This window comes from Ursus americanus, chromosome 34 (genome assembly GCF_024610735.1).
Source record: "Ursus americanus isolate L20-20 chromosome 34, mUrsAme1.1.p, whole genome shotgun sequence".
NCBI lineage: Eukaryota > Metazoa > Chordata > Mammalia > Carnivora > Ursidae > Ursus > Ursus americanus.
Genome location: NC_142160.1, coordinates 3756318 through 3780302, shown reverse-complemented (window position 1 = coordinate 3780302; position 23985 = coordinate 3756318). Strand labels below are relative to the sequence as shown.

Below are 23985 nucleotides of genomic sequence, written 5' to 3'. Positions count from 1 at the left end.
TTCTGTATTGTAGAACACGTAGATGACAAGCATCTGTGTGTCACTGTCCGCGTGGAGCCTCACAGATTTCACACGGTGTGACTGTATGTACACCATGTCTTCTGCTTACCTTTTATATTGTCTCCTCAATTCCAAAGATGTAACAGCCATTGTTACCAGGTAGCTGGTACTGACAAACGTCTCTAGTGTGCAGTTCCAGCTCTTTCTTGTGAAACCTATCACATTTTAGGGCTGTGAATCTTTCTCTCAGGATTCACGAAAATTTTGGTTTAAAGGTAAAAAAATCAAAAGAGTCTGTGGCAGAGTGTGTTCCTGACTGACTGTAATTACTACCTTTGCACGTAGTAATAGAATTGTAGCTGGGTATATGGTTGCCCGGCACAAGGATACATTTTGAGGCCCACTTTGCTGCCTGGTGTAGCCTGAGGGAAGCAGAAGGGACGCATGCCATTTCTAGAGCTGGGTATCCCCCTCCTCTGTCCTGCTGCTGGCAGGGAGCAGCCACTTTAGACCCAGAGATGGACGCTGCAGGTTGAAGATGGCCGAGCCATCTCATAGGCCTGGACTGTTAACATTCTCTCTCGTCCCACCCATCATGTTCATGGGTGTCTCAGATACAGGGGCCCAGCCTTTATGCTAATATACTACTTTCTTGTTGATTGTTTCAGGCAAGATAGTTTTAAGAATATACTCCCATTTTCAGAAAAGTCCAGACAGAGTTCTGCTTGATTCTTCACACAGCATTTGCAGTTTTGTCTTTCCACTTGTGGTTGGTAACGTGTGGCAAGTGTCTTAATTTGCCCGGGACACCTACGTTCTCCTGCATGTTTTGTGCAGCAGAGCTGTGGTCTCGGAGGGATGGCTTCTGCCATTCAGGGCTGCCTGTATTCCGGCAGCTCAGGGTTGGCCATCCTGTATCGCACACACGTAATATTATATAGAAGTAAGCATTAGACAAATGTCAGGGGTGTGGCAAATCAAAAAGAGTGTTAGCTGAGAGCTGGCTGGAGGCAAAGGTCCCTATCCTATAGTCAGATGGTAGTAACAGTAATAGAATACCCCCAAACATCAGCCCTACCTTCCTCTCCCAAGCTGATACTCACTGTTCCCGGCTCTCACTCTGCTCCTGGCGTACATCTTCTACTGAAAAGTAGAAAGGAACAAAAGGGAATTAAATTTATGGGACAACTTAACATTATGGAGAGGCTGTGCTCAACAGTGATGAAGAACACGGGCACTGGAGTCATATATACCAAGGTTCAAATTCCAGCTTCGTGACGTCCTAGCTGCAGGGTTTGAAAGTAACTTAATCTCAGTGCCCTCATCTGCACAATGGGGATAATAATACCAACTTCAAAGTTGTCTGGACATTAAGTAAAATAATGTATCTAAATTTCTGAAATGGGCTAAGAAGGAAGTTGATAAGTCATAGCTAATATGATCTATTCTGTTCTCATTTCCTGGTGCATGCTTATTTCATTGACCTTATACAATGGGCATAATCCCTCCCATTTATTAGATGAAGAAACTAAGGCCAGAGAACTTGTGAGGTGAAATAGATATCATACTAGCTCTCTTGCAAATGGAGAAATGGAAGCATGGAGTATTTATATAACTCATGGCTGGCCCAAAGTGAAGCAATTACCGAGCTGGGATCCAAAGCCACATCTGTCTCACCTTACATGTAATGGTCATGGTGATATTTGTTACCTGCATTAGCTTTTAAAAATCAATTTCACAGACTGGGATATCCTTATGACTGTCTTTCAATAAGAACCAGAGTTAAAATTATTAAGGAAGGAGCTAGCGTCTCCGTGTTGCGTTTTCCCATCAGGCTCTGTCCCATCAAAACCATGGGCTGTCCTTCTTAATCTGATTTCTAATGTAACCAAACAATCTGTGATTGTGTTTTTTGCAGTTTTCCTAATCAATCACAAGTATTTCCTGAAGTTGTATTCTTTTTTTGCTTACCTTTTTCATTTTGTTAAAGTATGAAACTTTGGCACTTTACAAATAATTTGTATTTTTCTGACATTCTTTGTTTTTTTTGACAGCTCCTGAACAAATTTCTGAACATCTCTTTTCTGACCCTATGAAAAACTTAGTATAGAATGTGTACTATCAGTAATTTAGAAATTTTCATGAACAGTTGAATGTATTTTCAAACTTACATTGTGTCCATTTTATTTTTTATTTAAAAAAATTTTTGAGTATAGTTGACACAGAATGTTACATTAGTTTCAGGTGTGCAACATAATGATTCACCTTCTCTATACCTTAAGCCCTGCCCACAAGTGTAGCTACTCTCTGTCACCATACAACTATACAGTACCATTGACTATATTCCCTCTGCTATGTGGTTGTGGCCACTTAGTTGTATAACATTTCTGGCTCTACAATAAAATCTAGATTATTACTATAATTGGATTCAATTATTGTGGCAAAAGATGGGTTAGATAGCTCTTTAAAGCAACCAAACAGTATTTCTTATCTACTTGCTTCCTTCTTTAATAATATTTTACTAAGGGTCACAACACTCAATTAAAAATATTTATTTTTTTAAAAATGTTATACTGTTTCAGGTACAAAACATAGTTATTTGGCAATTATGACTCAGGAAAGCTCACCACAATAAGTGTAGTTACCATCTGTAGCTATACAATGTTGCTACATTATTGACTATCTTCCCTATGCTGTACTTTTTGTGACTTATCTATTTTACAACTGAAAGTTTGTATAAGGTTATATTATTTTAAATAGCACTGTGTTAGGTGTGCTGGAACTCCAGTATTTGAATTTATAATCTGTTGATGAGCCAACATAAAGATAGCAAAATAATTAGCAACTAATAAAAGTGAACAATAATTAGTGGTAATAATTGCAACAGTTGAGCTATGAGCAAAATTCTTGAGTTTCCTAGCATCAAAGTGAACATGAAGGTCAGAATAGGGGAAAAGATACAAGAGGAAGCAAAGTTTTTCCTTGTCCTAAACTTCAAGAGAAATCTCACAAGTGGTTCTTTACAGAAGATAGAATAAAAGTGTCCTCAACAACATTTCCACAGCAGATGCATTCACGGGACCCAACTGGCTTTTTCTTTCCACTTTGGACAGAGCTGAGGGTATAATATTGAAGAAAGTTTTGCTGAGGATCCAAAAATGTGGTGGATGTACAGCTGAAATTTGCGTGGCAGTGGGAGTATGCTCAAAGCAGCATACTTTTCAAACAGGATTCCTAAGCACACCTTTTGTCGGCTAAGATTTGATAAAAACTAGATAGAAAATTTCAAGTTGCTTTGATGAACACCTACCCTCCAAATTGATACTCTGCGTTTGTGGCTGAGGGAAGAGCCATATGCTCTCAATGCCACCTCAGCATATGGTTGCGCCCACTTTGTCAAGACGAGGGTGCCTTACCGGGACTCTGGACTCGGGGAAGGCCATTGCACCTGCTTGAGGTGGTGGGCTGAGGTCCGCTGCTGCAATGGCTGTTCTCACCCCCTTCCTGAACTCTGCACAGCAAGCACTGCGCATGTTCACAGGCACGTTTAAGAGCTGTGGCTCTTAGATGCATGGATAAATGGGAGTCCCGCTCAGAGCTGCTACCCAGCCACACAAACCTGAGACCAAACATTTCAGCTCACCTTTGCAGCTAACATAGGACCCCAGGGCGTATCCTAAGGAGAGCGGGGAGTTCTTATAGAACATAGTCTCCTAATTCCACAGCCTCGGAAAGCTACTTCCTCCTGCTTCTGCTGGAGGAGCCTTTATCCCGCGCGCCAGCCAGGGGAGGCTGAGGCAAGTGGCCGCGGGAACACTCCGTCACCGAGACTGGGCGGGGCGAGGCGGCGAGGGGCGGGGTTTGGGGCGGGGCCTGGTGCCAGAGGGAGGCTCCGGGGGCGGGGAGTAGGCGTGCCCGGCGGCGTGCGCGCGGCTGCGTGCGCGCGACGGGGGCGGGGCAGTAGCCGCAGGCCCACGCCGTAAACAGACAAGATGGCGGCGGCGGCGGTGGCGGCGCCTGGGGCCTTGGGCACCTTGCAGGCCGGCCGCGCTCGCTTGGTGGCAGCTTGCTGTGCGAGGCTTGGCCCCGGGTGGAGGCTGCCCGGCTCCTTAATGGGCCCGCGGGTCGCCTCGGCGATATGGGCCCGGGGCTGGGCGGCCGCGGCCGGGGGCTCGGCCCCGCGGAGGGGCTACAGCTCTGAGGTGAAGACGGAGGACGAGCTGCGGGTGCGGTACCTGGAGGAGGAAAATCGAGGTGAGGGGCGCGGCGCTGGCAGCCGCCGGTCCTGGGAAGGGGTCGCAAGGTCAAGTGTCCGGGCTGAAGTCAGTGACCGCTGAGCTGCCCGGGTCGAGACCCCTCCCCTCCCCCACCCCAGCCTTGCACCTTTGTAGTGCTTTCGGTGCCTAAAGGTGTCTTCCGGAGCAGCTTACCTGTAAAAGTGGCCCCACTCAGCGCCGAAGACAGAAATGCATCTTACGCCCTCATCTCTAGACGAGCCAAGGTCAATAAACCGGGTGTGTGATATTTGCTTCCAGGTTTTGTGCTTGCTCTGAATTGTTTTCTGTCAACTCAGATATCTGGGTTTGGGGGGGTGGGTGGAGTTTCAGAAGCTGCAGTGAGAGTGCACTTCATTCTGAAGAATCTCACATTTAAAGCTGTGCAGCCGCAACAATTTCTCCCCTTGTTTATTTTAGAAAGTTAAAGTTAGTTTGAGGGACTGAATTCCAATTCACTGAAATCATTTTTGAGCATGTTTTTGTCTTCCGGGTACCGCGCTAAGCTCTGGGGACCCTTGTGGGTGATAGGGATCTTGCCCTTGAGCTACCTGCGGTGGAGGAGACAGAATCCTTGACAATACAATACCGCGGGGAGGGAGAGCTGTGGAGGAGGGAACTGCCTACCGGAGGGGTTAGTGTTGGAGCCCAGTTCCTTTCACTTGCCCCCTTGGGTCAGGAAGGGTAGAATAGCAGTTTGCCAGAGGACCGATTATTTAATTTGGACACTTAGTTATTGAGCACTTGTCATCCGTTAAGCAGAAGTGCAAAAGGAGTTAAGTCATGATTGCTATCTTTAAGCATCTTCTAACAGAGTGAGGAAGATACTGCTGGCAAAAAGGCTCTGCTAACTTTGAAGGCTTGGTGAGATCGAAGGGCTGTAATACTCCCAAGAGACCTACCATCAATTATATTTGGGGAGATTGGAGGACTTGATAGGGATGTTCTGAGGGTCGAGTTAGGGTTTGGCCAGATAAAATATGTTCCCAGGCATTCCTTACTAAGGCAGTAGAAATCTGGAGTAGTGACGGTTCTTAGGCTAACTGCCTCTGTGCCTCAACTTTAGTGTGTGTGTAATAGGAAAAATAATACCAACATTGTAGGGCTCCTGTGAAGATTAGATGAGAATGTCAATACAAATTGCTGACTGTGTAGCTCATAGTGGATGCACATAGTGGAGTATGAGGAGTTATTTCATTTGTTATTTATTACCCCAGACAGAGCAGAGCATGGTGAAAGGCGTGGAATCTGAAGGTGTTGTGTTTTTGGGAAATACTGTAGGGCGTGTGTGCTGTAGTGTGACATGGCAGGCAGAATACCGAGAAATTCACCTGGAAAGTAGATTTGGGCCTGGAGTGATTAGAGCCTTTTTGGGTAAGCTTAGTCTTACTGGGATTTCAGATACGTTAGGTGTCCCTGCAGTACATTAGATACAGAAATTTCAGGTGCAGTGAGTGATATGCTCCATATTCTGTATTTTTTGTCTTTATGACTTAGATGAACGCAAGTTGCAAGTAGAATTTTCACAGAACGTCTGGATAGTCCTCAGGTTAAGATCCACATGGATCAAAGAGGAGAAATTAAAGCATACAAGACAATTCAATAAATTCAGATGTTTACAATTACCTTGAAATAAAATAGTGGGTAAAAACCCACTATTAGGAAGTCATGGTTTCTTAAGAAAGTTGATTCAGCTTCCTTTGAATGACAGCTTAGGCTTGGCTAACGTTACATATGCTTTGTTTTACTAGCGAACCAGCAATAGGCAGTGCAAAGAAAAACATGAGGTTAAGGAATCTGCAGGTAAAGGAGTCTCCCTGATGCCTTTGCTTCTCATAGAGGCCAGTCCAAAATTTGAGGGTCTCAGCAGCCTGCAAGGGATAAGAGAGTGAGAGTTCTCTCAGAGGTGGGGTCAGAGGAGCCCCAAACTGCTGTTTACCCTGTGGGCCTCTTCAGGCTGGTGGAGGTGAGTGAGTGCAGAATACATTAGCAGTCATCTGTTTTTTGGGTTCCGTATTTGTAATTTGTTGAGGAGGCGCAGTTATGTGACCAGCTTTCTTTAGCAGTTATTTCTTGCTTTGTTGTCTGACCTACTCGGGGTTTTAGAGCCGTAGTCCTCGCCGTGGTTCACCAAGGTCTCTCCTTCATAGGTTGGCTGCTCACCAGTCATTCTCCTTTCCAGTTTATTGTTCACACTTGTCCTGGGGTTACCTTTTTTCAAGGCCAAGAAAGACTGCTCTGCTCAGTTAGAAACTTCTAGTGGCTCCCAGTTGCCTGCAGGCATAGTGTCCAATCTCCCCTCCTCTGGGTCTAAGCTTTGCTTTTGCTGCTCTTTGTTTGTGCTTTTAAAAGCATGCACCTCCCAGAATGGAATGACTTCTCTCTTCCCCTTACCAAACCTCTCCCAGTCTGGCAAGCTTCTACTTATAATTGTGACCCATTTCAAAGATCATCTTTGTGAACCATGCTGGAAAAACTGCTGGCAGAAATGGAGAGCAAATAAACAAGTGCATCATGCAAGTCATTCTTGATACCTGCTCCTTGCTTACAGTTTACATCCAGATTATCAGGACTTCCTGAGTGTCTCTGAAATCTTTCCACTTTCCACTGTGTTCTTTACCAACACAGCTCTTGTCCAAGCCAGCACCGTCTCCCAAGGGGACTGTTGCTGGGGTCTGCCAGCTGGTCTTCCGACATCTGCTTGCTTTTCATTTTCAGTAGATTGATTTCTTTCATATATTTTTCTCATGTTTTTATTTTTATTTATTTATTCTTTATTTACCTTTCTCATGTTTTTAACAACATATTTGCATACATTTTATGACATGGAATTATATTTATAAAAATATAAAAGGGTGTGTGTGTGTGTATATATATATATTTAAGATTTTATTTGTTTATATGGGAGAAAGAGAGAGGGAGAGAGTGCACTAGAGAGAGCACTAGCAGGGGAGAGGGAGTAGGAGGGGGACAAGCAGACTCCCAGCTGAGGACCCTGGGATCAGGATGGAGCTAAAGTCAGATGCTTAACTGGCTGAGCCACCCAGGTGCCCAAGATGTATATATTTTTAAACCTTTATTGATGTATAATTCACATTCCTTAAAATTCAAAATGTACAACTGATTTTACTATATATAGGGTTGTGCCCCCATGACCAGAATCCAACTTCGGAACGTTTTTATCAATCCAAAAAGAAACCCTGTTTTCTTTATTCATGAGACTCCCCATTCTCACAGTCCCCTCCCCGCAAAATAGGGCCCAGGTATCTATTTTCTGTCTCAGTAGCTTTGTCTGTGTTGGACATTGCGTATGAAGAAATCGTAGATGTGGTCTTCTGTGGCTTTTTTCACTGAGCATTATGTTTGCAAGGTCCGTCCATGCTGTGGTGTGTGTCAGTACTTCATTCCTTTTTATCGTTGGATAACAGTCCCATGTTTGGATAGATCAAGCCACATTTTGTTTGTTCATCATTTATACACATTTAGATTGTTTCCACTTTTTGGATATTGTGAACAGTGTTGCTTAGAGCATTCATATAAATTTTTGTGCACGTTTCTTTTCACTTCCATTTAGTGGAATTGTTGGGTCACATGATAATTCTATGCTTAACATTTTGAGGAACTACCGAACTTTTCCAAAGTGTCTGCAGCTTTTTACATTCCCTCCAGCGAGGTATGAGGGCTCCAGTTTCTGTACATCCTGACCAATACTTGTTATTGTTTGTTTGTGATTATAGCCATCCTGGTGCCTGTGAGGTGATACCTCCTTGTGGCTTTGTTTTGGAGTTTCCTAATGGTTATTGGTGTAGCTCTTTTCATGTGTTTATTGGCCATGTGTGTATCTTCTTTAGAGAAATGTCTTCTCAAAGCCTTTGCCCATTTTTAAACTGGGTTTGTCTTTTTATTGTTGAATTGTAAGAGTTTTTTAAATATATTCTGTATACAAGTCCCTTATCAGATACATGATTTGCAAAAAAATTTCCCATTGTTTTGTGGGTTATGTTTTCAGTTTTTTAATGGTGTATTTTGAAGAACCTAGGTCTGAATGTGGTTTATTGGAGATACTCTGTTACTGGTTTTCAGTACTTTGTGTATTACATGTTATTTTTTAGTAATAATAATTAAATTATTCAAGTTTACAGAATTTCTAAAGTAAAAATATTATATATGCATATAGTAAGATTAAACAAAAAAAGCACTGTGGAAGGGTGTCACCTTTTCATTTTCAGGCCCTGCCATCGAAGGTCAACACTTTAAACATCTCTTGAATTCTGGCTGTGAATGATAATTTTATTCACTGTTCTTATTTTTTATTCCACTGTATGGATACACCACATTTTGTTTCTACTTTTTGAATATTATGAATAATGCTGCTGAACACTGTGTACAATTATTTGTTTGAACATATGTGTTCATTTCTCTTGGGTAGATACTTAGGAGTAGAATCAGTGGGTCATGTGGTGATTTTATGTTTAGTTTTTGGAAAAACCACCAAACTGGTTTCCACAGCAGCTGCCCCATTTTAACATCTTCACCAGCGGTGTGCAAGGGTTCCTGTTTCCCCCACTGCTCGCCAGTGCTTGTTTCCATTTGTTGTTCATTATAGCTGTCCTATAATGCTGTGAGGTGATGCCTCATGGTGGTGTTGATTTGGGTTTTCCGAACAAATGATGTTGAGCATCGTTTCATGTGCTTATTGTCCATTTGTATATCTCCTTTGGAGCAATATCTGTTTAAACCTTTTGCCCACTTTTCAGTGTGGTATTTGTCTTTTTGTTGTAGGTAGTAAAAATTCTTTTTTATCTGGATATTAACCCTGTGTCAGATGTATGGTTTGCAAATATTTTCTATTCTGTAAATTTTTTTGTTTTTTTTTTACATTTTCTTGATCATGTTGATGAATTATGGTTTGTTTTTTCTTTTGTTGCTTGTGCTTTTGTTATATTTAAGACACTGTTGCCTAATCCAAGGTCGTGAAGGTTTATACCTGTTTTCCTTCTGAGAGAGTTATAGTTTTAGGTCTCATAATGTGTCTAAGATCCATTTTGAGATAATTTTTATACATGGTGTGAGGAGAGCGTCCAATTTCATTCTTTGATGGTTAATCTCTAGTTGTCCCACCACTATTTGTTGAAAAGACTGTTCTTTTAGCACTGAATGGTCTCAGTATCTTTTTTGAAAACCAGTTGGCCATAAGTGTAGGTGTTTATTTCTGGACTCTCATTTCAGTTCTGTTGATCTGTATGTCTGTCTTTATGCCAGTACCACACTGTTTGTTTTTACTGTAGCTTTGTAGTAAGTTTTGAAATCAGGAAGTGTCTTGGTTAAGTCCTTCAACTAAGACTTCCAATTTTCTTTTTCAAGATTGTTTTGACTACTTGGGATTCCTTACAATTCCATTTGATTGGTTTTGTATATTTTTTCAGAATTATAGGTAAATATAAAAATTCAAAGATGTAGGAAAGGAAGTGTAGGTCATATACATAATTGGAAAGAAAATGTAGTAGTTCTCAAGGTTTTAACATTCTGAAGGTTTTAATATTTATATCTGTCCCCAATTCAGTGTGTGTAATTTTGTATTCTTTTACTTACAAGGGCTCCCTAGATTTATAAACTTTAGGCCTGCAAACCCTGGATTCCACCTGGTGACAGTTCCAAGATGTTTCTTTACATTTTCCAGATGTCTTCTAAGACGTTTTTCATCCCATTGATGTCTACTATTGTGAACAAATAGGTATTAGTGTTTTGGCTGGGTGGTTAATAGAGACAGTATTTTTTAGGTTAAAATTAAGAATGCACATTCTAGGGGCACCTGTTCAATAGGATAAAAATACCCTTTCTCTTGGGTTGCTGTGAGGGTCTCTTGGCTTAATGAACGCAAAGCCCTGGAAATGGTGCCCAGCACATACTATAGCGCTCAGTTAGTGACAGCACTGTCCTTAGTCGGGGGTTTAATGCAGAGCCTGTCCTAGATACCAGTTCTTTTTTATTTTTTTTGTAATATTTATTTATTTGTTTATTTTAAAGATTTTATTTATTTGAGATAGAGCGAAAGCGAGTGAGAGAGCACAAGCAGGGGGAGCTGCAGAGGAAGAGGGAGAAGTAGGCTCTCTACTGAGCAGGGAGCCCTACGCGGGCCGATCCCAGGAAACTGGGATCACCACCTGAGCCAAAGGCAGACGCTTAACTGACTGAGCCACCCAGGTGTCCCTAGAAACCAGTTCTTCATGATTTTCTTCATGCTGAGATCATTTGGAATTCTTGAAAATTTATTTTGTGAGCTGAAGTTTATCTTTGTACTTTCTTTGAAAAACAGGTTTGCAGTTTCTTGCATAGAGAAGGCATGTGTGTATTTTGTTGTCTTCAGTTTAACTCAATTACAGTAAGGATTGTACCCACCCCCTCACCCCCACCCCCAAGGAAGTGGACAGCATTTCCCTACACTGGGAAAAGTTGTGCTTACTCAAGGGACAAGCAAGGTCAAATACAGGTCGTATAGGGCTTTGAATATCACACTAAGGTCTTTGAATGCAAATGTTTTGGAGACAGATGAAGGATTTTAAGGAGGGGTGGATTCTGTGCATAATTGTTTTCGGAAAATTGATCATTGGACTGAAGTACTTGGAATGGGGTGGTGGGTTCCTGATAGAATTAGGGAAATTAGGAGGGAGAGCTGGGCTTCATGGGAGAAAGAATGAACTTTGCTTTTATTTACTCGTTGGATTCTGTCTAAATGGAAGTGCCTTCAGGTTAAGTATGTGGAACAGAGTCAGCAGAGAAACTTGGGATGGAAGTACTGAGAAGTATGTAGTATGACAAAAAGAGTAAATGGGATGCTAACTCTTGGTACATTAGCAAAAAAGCTGGTCCCACGAGGCTTGCCTGTGACAAGGATTTGCTAGCTATTACTTCTGTATGTACTTGAAGGTGATGAAACCACATTTTAAATAGTATTCTATAATTGAGAATTTTCACTAGTAAGTACATTTAGTAAAATGTGCCAGATTACTTTCGTGTTGCTTAAGAAGAGATAAAGTGAAAGGGACAGGATGTTAATAAAATTCTTTTATAACAGGCAGAAGAAAAGAGGGGCATATTTAGTACTAGAGTGATCTTATAGATATATTACGTATACCACATTGTTTAAAAATACGCTTATCTTGAAAAGGAGGGTAAACACGAAAATAAGAACAAAGCTCTTGAAGTGAACCTCAAGGAAGGGGCAGATTTCCTAAGTCCCAAGTTAACTAGTTGTGCACGTGGGAGTCATACCTTCAATACTCACTAACTCAGATGCTTGTGCTGTTTTGTTTTTTTTTCCACTAGGAATTGTGGTGCTTGGAATAAACAGAGCTTATGCCAAAAATTCATTCAGTAAAAATCTGATAAAAATGGTGAGTGTAAAGATTAAGCTGTTTGTTTCTAATATTAAGATACAGTATTGACATCAATCTAAAAGTGAGTTTTACTTGTTTTTTTCCTCCTTACCCTTCTTGTATCTGTTTAGCTCTCAAAAGCTGTGGATGCTTTAAAATCTGATAAGAAAGTGAGGACCATAATAGTCAGGAGTGAAGTCCCAGGGATATTCTGTGCTGGTATGTAAATAAATTTTATTATGACATTGAACTGTAGTCCAAGTTTTCCTAAGCGATAGCCTATTTTCCATTATAAAGTGTTCTGTGATTTGAATTCCATTACCAACATTTTCTTTGTCTGTTTTTTACTGTTTTACAAGAGAAAAAATGCTTTGTCTGTATTAGTTAAGGAACTTTCTGTTGATTGTTTCGGAAGTTGAAAAAATAATTTGAGCCATGAAAATATTTGTAATGCATGTATAGTATTTATGAAAGATCAGCTGGAAAGGAAAAGCTGAGTCTCCTACCTACAGTATTGTGCTCTGTATTTATTTGTGCTCAAAAAATACTTTCATCGACTAGCAGTAGCTACCCCAGTGAAAAGTGTGAAGTGCAGACATTTGCTTTGGAGATTGTCGTAGCACCTGCTGAGGTGGTGTCCACAGATTGTATTTTTAAATTGGCATCTACAGCAGAGAAAATTAGGATCCCCCCCGCCCCGATTGTACCGTATTACCAAAAGCTGAAGATTAAGTTGTCTTGCATTTTCCGTATTTGTAATTGTTTTGATGCCATGAGATTGAATAAATCTGTTTCAACTAGTAAAATAGTAAAACAGGTAAAAAATGTAGATGAGGACGGTAAAAATGCTGATAATGTGCAGTATCATTGTCATTTATAAATGGAAGTAGAAGTTGGCTGAAGCATAAACAATTTTTTTTCAGTAAAAATATAAATGAGATAATCCCCTTCAGGTAATTAAATATTTGCGGGGATGACTTACAGTATTTTATTCATTAAACTAGTATCTGTTAAACCTTTAGAGTAACACTGAGCAATGCCGAGAATGACGGACAGTTTGTAGAGTGCCTTTGTTGTGGTGCATAGACTTCAGTTTCGTTCTCAACAGTCCTCGGTCAGTCGGGGCTCAGCTTCTGTGGCTTCCACCTTAAAATACTGCAGAATTTTGTGGTATTTAGGAAACGTTCAGTGTAAGTTCCATTTTGGCGTTCGGTGTACTGTAGCACGCCTAAAAAGATTAGTGTTCACTCCAGTTGGGTCATCGGAGAGAGGAGGACTATTATCCTCAGCTGTGGGGGGGAAGGCCTTTTGCAGTAGGGCCTCTGCTTCTCCCCGAGTCCCAGGCAGGGAACGCTGTCCGCCTGGTAGGGCTGTTGGAGGCTTGGAGTGCCGGCGGAGTCGTCTAGGACGGCACGCTGAGTCAGTCCGTGATGGCCATTAACAATTTTAATATGGGCTTTAATATTTTCATTTTTTCTTAAACAGTATGGAGAACTTACACTGAGAGAATTAGGATTCTTGTATCTGTGACTTTAGGACCAGGTGAATATGTCTCCAGGTGACTGAGTCTAGCATATGACGGATGGCTGTCACTGCACTTAGGGCCTTGGAGGGCTGCTCAAGGGCTTGTTGAGAAGAAAGACTGTAGAGCAGTTCGGGGGCCTTTAAGGAAGGCCCAGGGACATGAATCTTTGAGGGTGACAGTGATACCATGATGGCAGAACACGCTTCAGAATTCAGTGTTTATGAGGCTACAAGTATTACTGTCTTCTTTGGTCCCAGGCTTGCTGACTGTAACACTGTAATTACTGGTAGGGTTGTATTTTACCTGTTCCTTTGCTGCCCATTTGTTTTGCGTCTCCACCTTATTAGTACTCTGAAAAAGCCTTTAATGCGTTAGAGCAGTTTACAACTCTTTTTTTATAGGTTGCCTTTTTAGGGACATATTAAGTAATATACCAGATGCTTTTTACCAGATGAACGTGTTGGCCTCGAGTACTGTTTTTCCGACGGTACATCAAATTTATTTCCTTTGCTGTGTGTGCTTTGTGACTTCTGCACGATCAGGATAATCTTCTGCTATATGTTTTAACTCATGAGATTTGTTATTGTATTTTGTTAAAAAAAATCAGTGTTTGAATTGTAGAAAAATTGGGGCAAATCATTTATGGTAGTAACTCAGTGTATATAATAGAACCATTCTTTAGAATTTCTCTGAAAGGTTTTTTTTTTTTTTCTTACGTATATTTGAAAGAGGCAGTTTGGTAGGTCTGTCATTATTAGTATGTACACATTAATTATAAGTCCAGTTAATAAAATCTCTGCAGAAATAAATTAACACTTAAATTTTTCATAGTTTTACCATTATAGAAATCTGAATTAATCAGGCCTCATTTGTTATTGTTGAAGGATAAAGACTTTCACATAATTAGAGCTTTAATTTCTTTCTTTCTCGTTTTTTTTTTTTAAAGATTTTTTTTTTTTTTTTTTAAGATTTTATTTATTTATTTGACAGAGATAGAGACAGCCAGTGAGAGAGGGAACACAGGCAGGGGGAGTGGGAGAGGAAGAAGCAGGCTCATAGCGGAAGAGCCTGATGTGGGGCTCGATCTTGTAACGCCGGGATCATGCCCTGAGCCGAAGGCAGACGCTTAACCGCTGTGCCACCCAGGCGCCCCTTTTTTAAAGATTTTATTTATTTATTTGACAGAGAGAGAGACAGCCAGCGAGAGAGGGAACACAGGCAGGGGGAGTGGGAGAGGAAGAAGCAGGCTCCCAGCAGAGCAGGGAGCCCAATGCGGGGCTCAATCCCAGGACCCTGGGATCACGCGCTGAGCCGAAGGCAGACGTTTAACGACTGAGCCACCCAGGCGCCCCTAGAGCTTTAATTTCTATTCTGAAGTAGTAATATTCAAAAACAGTGTCCTCATTTAGTGGTTATTCTCTTAGTTCCCCCAACCCCTCAAGTTACTCCTTTTCCCTCTTCCCTTTCTGCCCCACAAAGGTTCTTCTTCTCTATCCATCTGTATTCCAGTGGCACCTTGTTTCCGGAAACTTAAAGCTCATCAAGTGGGCTTGCCTCAGATTTCTTGAGGATGGGAACTTCTTTTTTTTCTTCTTTAAAAGTCATCTTTTGTATTCTGGGAACACAGCCCAGATAGGGACTCAGCATGTAGTTGCTGAAATTAATCAGCCTTGAAGCCGCTGTGACTCAGGAACTAGGATGTGTTCCGCAGCTTCTCTCAGTTGTTGCAGATCGCAGTCCTGTTCCCTGATAGCGTCTCTGGCTCCTGACTTTGGTTCATTTTTCTTACGTCCGTTTTCTACTATGGCAGAAAGCAGATGGTGAAGCACTGTTAAAGTGATCCTAGCGCGTTGACCGTTGGACTGAGTGATTTCCGACTTCCCCTTTTAAGTATACTATTTAAAATCGATAACCATATTTCACTTACATTTAAATTTTTTTTTTTTTAAGATTTTATTTGTTTATTTGACAGAGATAGAGCCAGCCAGCGAGAGAGGAAACGCAAGCAGGGGAAGTGGGAGAGGAAGAAGCAGGCTCATAGCAGAAGAGCCTGATGTGGGGCTCGATCCCATAACTCCGGGATCACGCCCTGAGCCTAAGGCAGACGCTTAACCGCTGTGCCACCCAGGCGCCCCAACATTTAAATTTTTTAAATCAAAATTTATTTTTTAAGAAATCGGTGATAGATCAAAATGTATACAAAATGTGTACAGAGAAGTCCCACTCTTACCCTTCTGCTCATTCTTCTCCTAATAAAAGTAGAAATTTTTATTAGATTCTTTTTCATCCTTCTAGTATTTCATTATACAGGTACATACAAATATGCATACTGATACGCAGAGGCACCTGGTCAGACGTTGAGGGACTATGCAGAGTGGTAAGATGGAGAGGGCAGCGTGTGCTGGTGCGGTTGTGTGGGAAGCAGGTGCTGTGAGAGGGCTGTGTGTACAGTGTTAGGCCCCTAGACCAGGGCTGTGCGCTCCCCAGTAAGATCAGGGATTCCGAGTGTTACTCTCTTGTCTCCTCCACACTTTCTGTGAGATAATTATCTTATAGTAATAAATTATAGTAACCAATTATATACAAAGTAAATAATCTTGAAAAAAAAATCACCAGGTACCTAAAATTGTGATATTGACCGAGTTTCTGAATTATTGTTACATCTGAGAGGAAAAACTTTAAAATAAAAAGACCTCAGAACCATTCAGATGCTTTCATTTTACAGAATCCTTGTGAGGTGACTAAAGGAGGTGACTTAGCTGGAACTACTTCTCTTGGCTCCTACAGCAGGGTGGTTTTGTTTTGTTTCTTAAGCGTACCGTGATTTCTAATCTTTTGGAGGATGGGCTCTCCTTTTTGAATTCTGAAAATTTCATGTACTTGGACATCATAGTTGATTGAGAAGATATGTAATGTCACAATGCCGCTCTGGGTATAGCATTGTATTGAAGTGAATTTTCTGTTAATTAACAATGATATCTAGATACAGAAAAAAATCATAATTATCATGTGTGTACATAGTGTTTCTTGTACATAGATGTTTTCTGATACCAGGCCATACCCTAGACATGACTCCGAGTTGGGAATCACTAAAGTGTACTCTTTCTTGTAGGTTAGACACTGCGTCTAGGTTCATGGCCTGCCTGTATTTCTCTTAGAAAACTAAGACATGTCATTTTCATAGTCACAGCTCATCGTGAGGCACTGGCCAAAATGTGTCTTCTCTGCATAGATGTTATTTATTCATTTAAAATTTTTATCCTGTTTCTTACGCACAGACATAACTCACATCCACACACAAAGGAAAGCTGAAGTAATTCTACTTCACAATTTTAATATATTGCCTGTAATGAAATTATGAAAAAGTTCTTTTGGCTGGGTTATGTAAATGTGTAATCCTAGTCTTTTTTTATTTGTTCTTCTAGTGTTCCAACAGTAAGTAGCAAAGGACATATGTATTGTTTTTACCATCAAATTTTTGAAATTAAGGTTTTTGAGAAATTACTGAGAATAAGGATTTTTTTCCTTTGAAATTACTAAAATAGATTATAAACAATTCTTGGTAATTGATTCTTGTATGTAGAACTCTAAATTGAGTGTTTCACCGAATTATACATAATAGTGTGGGGTTTTTTTTGAAAGTAAATGTAGTTTTGCTTCTGCTTTTGAATTCTAGTAAATTATGATTTCACTAAAAACTTCTCACTAAAATTGTCAGCATGTTTTATTGAATGTTGTGTGTAGTGTTCAAATGGAGACATCTGTCATGACATAGATACATGGGGGCTGCTGACCGATGAAGTTTTCTGTTCAGTCTTATTTCAGAATCTCAGGTTAAGTTGTATTTATGTATTTAAATGTTAGTCCCTTAGGAAGTTTGATAAGTAAAGTGAAAGGATAGATACCCAGAGATTTGTGATAGTTTAGCATAGGGCTCTTCTGTTGTATATCATTTTTTTAAAAATTAAAATAATCTATTTTATTGACGTATGCATTACTTGTAATAAAATGTGCGAATTCTAGGGGTGTCCGACTGGCTCAGAATGAGGAGCTTACGACTCATGAGCTCAGCGTTGTGAATTTGAGCCCCATGTTAGATGTAGAGATTACTTAGTAAAATAACACCTTAAAAAAATGTACCAATTCTAAGTATGTAATTGCTGAGTGTTGACATTTAGACCAGGATCACAGTAGTGATCTCTAGAATGTGTTCATCACTTCAAAAGCTTTCTTGTGCTCATTTGTAGTCAATCCCTCCCCCTACTCTGACCCCTTAGACAGCTCATTCCCCTGCTCTTACTATAGTTTTTCCTCTTCTAAAATGTCTTCTGGGATGCCTGGCTGGCTCAGTCAGAAGAGCATGTGACTCTTGCGCTCACAGTCGTGAGTTCGAGCCCCATGTTGGGTGTAGAGATTACTTAAATAAAACTTAAAAAAGAAAGTGTCTTCTAAATGGAATCCTACTGTAGGTGGTCTGTTGTATTCAGCTTCCTTCACTTAGCATAATGCTTCGAGGTTCACCGTGTTACATGGTTCAGTAGTGTTGTTTGATTGCTGAGTATTCATTTTACATGCTCAGTGGCTTTGCATTTGTCTAATGCCTAGTGGTTTTCAGCATCTTTCCTGGTGCTTTTTTGTCACTTTTTTTTTTTTTTTTTTGTGGTGAAGTGTTTGTTTAGGTCTTTCCCCCATATTTTTATCAGATGTCTTCTTACTGAGTTATAGACTTCTTTACATATTCCTGGTACAAGGCCTTTCATCTGATAAGTGTTGTATAAGTATTTTCTCCCATTCTATGACTAGCCTTTTTCTTAACAGTTCATTTTGAAGAACGAAAGTTTTTATTTTGAAGTTTTATTTATCCATTTGCATTCTTTTGTGGGTTTGTACTTTGTGAATTAAGAACTATTGTCTTACTCCAGAGCACAAAGACTTTCTCAAACAATGTTGTCTTATAGAAATTTTTTAGTTGTAATGTTTTACATTTAGACCTTTGATGCATTCTGACTTAATTTTTGTATATGTTGCAAGATGTGGATTTAGGTATTGTGGTGTAATAAAATATGTATTTGGTCTTTGCCCCAGATTCCTGGCGCAGAACTCCTAAAACCCAGGGAATTTCCTGAGTGACATGAGTGCCTTTTGTATACTAAAGAGTTGACTCAACTCAACTCAAGGCTGGGGTTCCAGGGGTCCCTAGATAGCTTTAGGGTGGGGACTGGTTGCCAGAAGAATCAGTTATGGGATTAAAGGTTTAGAACTTTTCAGTCCCACTCCCCCAGTCTCTGAGGAGGGGAGAAGCTGGAGATTGAGTTCAGTCACCAAAGGTTTTGGTGCCTTTGAAATGAAAACTCTATAAAAACCCAGAAACAATGGGGAGTTTCTAGATTTTGGGAAGGTGCTGTGTCCAGAGAGGGCATGGAAGCTCCGTGTACCCCTCCCTCTTACCTTGCTCTGTATCGCTCTTCAATTTGGCTGTTCCTGCCTGAGTCTTATCCTTTTAATAAACTGGTAAATGTTAGTAAAGTGCTTTCCTAAGTGTTTTGAGTCATTCTAATGAATTATTGAAGCCTTGAATTTATAGCTGGTCAGTTAAAACTTTGGGTGCCCCCTGGAACTAGTGACTGGCATCTGAAGTGAAAGCAGGCTCATGGGCCTGAGCCTTTAACTTGTAGGTTCTGTGCTAACTTTGGGAGTTAGCATCAGGATTGAATTAAATTGTTGGACACCCTTTTGGCGTGGATAATTGGAGAATTGGTGTGAAACACTGTGTCCCCCACCCCTCCATTTGGTATCAGGAGTAGGATTTGCTAGATTGACTCACAGACTCAGTAAAGTGCTTTACTTACTATTACTGGTTTACTATAAAGGATAGAATCCAGAAATAGCCAAATGGTTAGAATGCATAGGGCAAGAGTAGGGTGGAGGGTGAACACATGTGTTCAACAACCTGAAAGCTCCCTTGAACCCCATTGTTTATGGGTTTTTATGGAGGTTCTGTTACATAGCTGTGATGGATGAAAACATTGAGTTCAATCTCTGGCCCCATCCTGCCCCCAGAGGTTGAGCGGTGGGGCTGAAAATTCCAGCCCTCTATCTGTGGCTTGGTGTTTCTGGTGAGGAGCCTATGTCCTGAACCTATCCGGAGGCCCTCCAACAGTCATGTCATTAGCATAAACTTAGGGATGGTTGAGAGGGACTCCTTATGAATAAAAATAGAAAACACTTCTATCACTCAGGATAGTTCAAGGATTTTTAAAGCTCTGTGCCAGGATCCTGTGAAAAGGACCACATATATTTTGTTTTATACCACAGGTTTTTAAAAAATTGTTTTGCGTATGCATATTCAATTTTTCTAGCTCCCTTTACTGAAAAGATTAACTTTTCCTCCATTGAATTATCTTAGGACTTTCTAAAAAATCAGTTGACCATATATGTGTGAATCATACCCAGGCTGTCTATGCTGTTCAGTCTTAATTACTGTGTGTACATCTTGGACATATTTAGTTAAATTTATTCCTAAGTATTTCATAGTGTTTTGATGCTACTTTAAGTGGCACTTTCTAATTTAGACTTCCGATTTTTTATTGCTAGCATGTGGAAATACGATTGATTTTCATATATTGACCTGGAACCTTATTAAATTCACTTTTTAGTTCTGGGATTTTTTTTTTTTTTTTTTTTTTTTTTGTAGATTCCTTGGGATTTTTCTCTGTAGGTAGTCATCTGTAGCCAGTTTTACTTCTTCCTTTTTAGTATGTTGGCCTTTTATTGTTTCTTATTATATCAGTTGGGATCTTCATTACAGTGCTTAATAAAGCTGATGAGAATGTCCGTCCTAGCCTTCTCTCAGCCGAAGAGGGAAGGCATTCAGTCTTTCACCAATTAAGTGTACTGTTTGCTGTGGTTTTCTCAGAAGTGTGCCTTTATTAGGTTGAAAAGGTTCTAGTCCTAGTTTGTTGAGGATTTTTTTTTTTTATCACGAATAGGTGTTGAATTTTGTCAGATCTTTCTTTTGTGTCTCTTAAGATGATCATATCTTTTTTCTCCCAGTCTCTTAAAAATGGTAATTGTCAATTGATTTTCAGCTATTAAACAGCCTTGTATTCCTGTAATGAACCCTTCCTGGTCATGATGTGTTACTTTTTTTACATATTGCTAGATTTGATGTGTTAACATTTGGTGGAGGAGTTTTACAGCTGTGTTCATGAGGGAAATTGAGGTGTAGTTGTCTTGTAACGTCTGTGTCTGGTTTTGGTGTCAGGGCGTTGCTGGTATGAAATGAATCCGAAGCTGTTCCAATTTTGTTTCTTCTGTTTTACTGAAGAGAGTGTATAGAATTGGTATTATTTCTTGTGTATTTGGTAAAATTTACTAACAAAGCCGTCTGGTCCAGTTTTCTCTGTGGAAAGATTTTTTTTTTTCTGTTTTAATAATGATTTTTTATTATATTATGTTAGTCACCATACAGTACATCCCCGGTTTTCGATGTAAGGCTCGATGATTCATTAGTTGTGTATATCACCCAGTGCACCATGCAATATGTGCCCTCCTTACTACCCATCACCGGTCTATCCCATTCCCCCACCCCCCTCCCCTCTGTAGCCCTCAGTTTGTTTCTCATAGTCCGTAGTCTCTCATGTTTCATTCCCCCTTCTGATTACCCCCCCTTTCTTTATCCCTTTCTTCCCCTACTGATCATTCTAGTTCTTATGTTCCATAGATGAGAGAAATCATATGATAGTTGTCTTTCTCTGCTTGACTTATTTCACTAAGGATTATCTCCTTCAGTGCCGTCCATGTTGTAGCAAATGTTGAGAACTCATTCTTTCTGATTGCTGAGTAATATTCCATTGTATATATGGACCACAACTTCTTAATCCAGTCATCTGTTGCAGGGCATCTCCGCTCCTTCCACGATTTAGCTATTGTGGACATTGCTGCTATGAACATTGGGGTGCATATGGCCCTTCTCTTCACTACGTCTGTATCTTTGGGGTAAACACCCAGTAGTGCAATGGCTGGATCATAGGGTAGCTCAATTTTTAACTTTTTAAGGGACCTCCACACGGTTTTCCAGAGTGGCTGTACCAACTTGCATTCCCACCAACAATGTAGGAGGGATCCCCTTTCTCCACATCCTCTCCAACAATTGTTGTTTCTTGCCTTGTCTATTTTTGCCATTCTAACTGGCGTAAGGTGGTATCTCAGTGTGGTTTTGATTTGGATTTCCTTGATGGCTAATGATTTTGAACATTTTTTCATGTGTCTGTTAGCCATTTGTATGTCTTCATTGGAAAAGTGTCTGTTCATATCTTCTGCCCATTTTTTGATTTGTTTATTTGTTTCTCGTGTATTGAGTTTGAGAAGTTCTTTGTAGATCTTGGATACCAGTCCTTTATCTGTAGTGTCATTTGCAAATATATTCTCCCATTCCGTGGGCTGCCTCTTAGTTTTTCTGACTGTTTCCTTGGATGTGCAGAAACTTTTAATCTTGATGAAGTCCCATAAATTCATTTTATCTTTTGTTTCTTTTGCCTTTGGGGATGTGTCATGAAAAAGGTTGCTTTGGCCGATGTCGTAGAGGTTGCTGCCTATGTTCTCCTCTAGAATTTTGATGGATTCCTGTCTCACATCGAGGTCTTTCATCCATTTGGAGTTTATTTTTGTGTATGGTGTGAGATAGTGGTCAAGTTTCATTCTTTTGCATGTAGCTGTCCAATTTTCCCAGCACCATTTATTGAAGAGACTGTCTTTTTCCCACTGGATGTTTTTTCCTGCTTTATCAAATATTAGTTGCCTCTGTGGAAAGATTTTTAACTGTGAATTTAATCTCTTTAGTAGATAATAGGACTATTCAAGTTACCCATTTCTTCTTAAGTTTGGGTAATTTGTGTCTCTTAAAGAAATTATCTCTTTGATCTAAGTTTTCAAATTTATTGGCATAAAGTTCATCCTATTCCCTTATCTTTTTAATATCGACTGAATTTTTAGAGATATCTTTCATTTTTGATATTGATAATTTGTGTCTTTTTCTTAAATTCTGGTAAAACATTTATTTCTTTTCTTTATCTTCTCAAAGAACTGGCTTTTGTTTCACTGGTTCATTTTTTCTTTCCTCTGTTTGCTTTGGTATTAATTTATTCCTTTTTTTCTAGCTTCTTAAGCTTAGATCATTGATTTTAAGCCTTTTTTCTTTCCTAATAGAGGCTTTTAATATTATAATTAATTTTAATTTTTTAAATTTAATTTTTTCATTTGAACATGTCAGAGATACCATTAAAAAGAACTCAGAGTACTCATGGCCTTTCTGAGGAAGTAATAATTATTGGCTGTTGCTAATTCATTTCTAACCCTATTTCCATTAAAAATTTTTCTTAAGAGGTGCCTGGGTGGCTCAGTTGGTTGAATGTCTGACTGTTGATTTTGGCTAGGGTAGTGTTCTCAGCGCCCAGGGATCAAGCCCTGTGTTGGGCTCTGCCCTCAGTGGGGAGTCTGCTGGAGATTCTGTCTCTCTCTCTCCCCCTCCCCTTGTTCTCTGTCTCGCTCTCTTTAAAATAAATCTTTAAAAAAATATTTCCTAAGTAATATTTTATGCTCTATAGATACTATTTTCTTTTTAAGAAGTAGGAAGTACATATTAGTAGTAATTTGCTGATTTATCCCTGTGTCACCCTGGCCCCACTATAGAATGTTCCCCTGCAAAGCAGCCCAGTTGATCAACATGAAGGATCACCTCATTCCCCTGTTTCAGCTAATCCTCAGAAATAAAGTGTGTGGTGGATGAATAATGGCCCCCGAAACTTGTCCATATCCTAATCCAGGAATCTATTAACTATGTGACCTTATATGGCACAAGGGATGTCATATGTATGAATAAGGTAAAGTTCTAGAGCTGGGGAGATTATCCTGGATTATTTGGTGGGCCCAGCATAAAGACAAGGGTGTGTATGAAAGGAAGGCAGGAGCACTGGAATCTAGGAGGCGAGAGGAAGATGGGAAGGTCCTACTGGTGCAGAGAAGCGGCGAGCCAGGGTGTCTGGACAGCCTCCAGGAGTTGGGAAAGGCATGGCATCTCAGCCTCTCAGGAGCCTCCAGAGGATAATCGCACTAAGCTGGCAGTCCTTGTAGGAGACTGATACCAAGTAAGGTCTTGCCGCTCTGGCCACCTCCCCTCTCCTGCCCTGTCTCCCATGTTGTCCTCTTGTCCTCTCCACCTTGGTCTCTGCTAGACAGAGCTCATTCTCCTCTCAGACTCACTGTTCCCTTAGCTTGGAAAGACCTCTGCACAAATGTCATCTCCTTAGAGAGCTGTTCCCTTGTCATTTTAGGCCTGCTCCCCCCACCCTCTGTCACAGTTTCCTATTTTAGCTTCTTCTTGGCACTTTTCAGTTCCGGAATTTATGTTGTACTTGTGATTTTGTGATCAGTCTGCTTCTCCTGCAGATCTGCCGATCCCCTGGAATTAGGGCAGGGGCCCATTATCAGAACAGTGCCTGGACAGTCGAAGGTACTGAACAAATAGTTCAGGGGAGGAAGAATTGAAAGGTTTGGTTGTTGAGGAAGTAACTTTGGCAGAGTGTTGTGGTTACGTGAAGTAAGCTTATACTTTGATACATTGCACGTGTAGGTGGCTTGTGGGTGAAGAAGAGTGACTTGTTCAAGTTCTGTCTCCTCAGTCTCCCTTATTAAATGGACCCTTCTAAACTGCAGGCATGTCTCAGGAGCAGAGCTGCTTCTTTTGGGGAGAGGAGAGAATGGCCCCCTCCAGAGGTGGGCAGCTCAGCCAGAGGTGACTGGCCTCGGCTCT

The 23985-nt window shown here is 40.5% G+C and overlaps 2 protein-coding genes across 14 annotated transcripts in view; one reads left to right on the top strand and one right to left on the bottom strand.

Moving 5' to 3' along the window:
* LOC148107160 (uncharacterized) overlaps positions 1 to 4540 on the bottom strand; it is a 44452-nt gene extending 39912 nt beyond the window's left edge. For 2 of the 4 annotated variants that reach the window (XM_087858834.1, XM_087858833.1), the window contains exons 1-2: positions 3644 to 3791; positions 1104 to 1143 (exon numbers count right to left, since the gene is read on the bottom strand). In XM_087858834.1, coding sequence (XP_087714960.1) covers positions 1104 to 1143; positions 3644 to 3707 — 104 coding nt within the window. In that variant the 5' untranslated portion in view covers positions 3708 to 3791. Of the gene's footprint in view, positions 1 to 1103; positions 1144 to 3643; positions 3792 to 4430 lie in introns of those variants that run through there. The other 2 variants (XR_015722936.1, XM_087858835.1) reach the window with 2 other exon arrangements.
* The window catches only part of AUH (AU RNA binding methylglutaconyl-CoA hydratase), a 343464-nt gene continuing 323435 nt past the window's right edge, over positions 3957 to 23985 (top strand). For 5 of the 10 annotated variants that reach the window (XR_015722935.1, XR_015722934.1, XM_087858832.1 and 2 more), the window contains exons 1-3: positions 3959 to 4254; positions 11601 to 11668; positions 11782 to 11869. Coding sequence is in view for 8 of the 10 variants with exons in the window: in XM_087858832.1 (XP_087714958.1) it covers positions 3993 to 4254; positions 11601 to 11668; positions 11782 to 11869 (418 nt within the window). In the remaining 2 variants the exon portion in view is untranslated. Of the gene's footprint in view, positions 4255 to 11600; positions 11669 to 11781; positions 11870 to 23985 lie in introns of all 10 variants that reach the window. The other 5 variants (XM_045772542.2, XM_045772541.2, XM_087858830.1 and 2 more) reach the window with 3 other exon arrangements.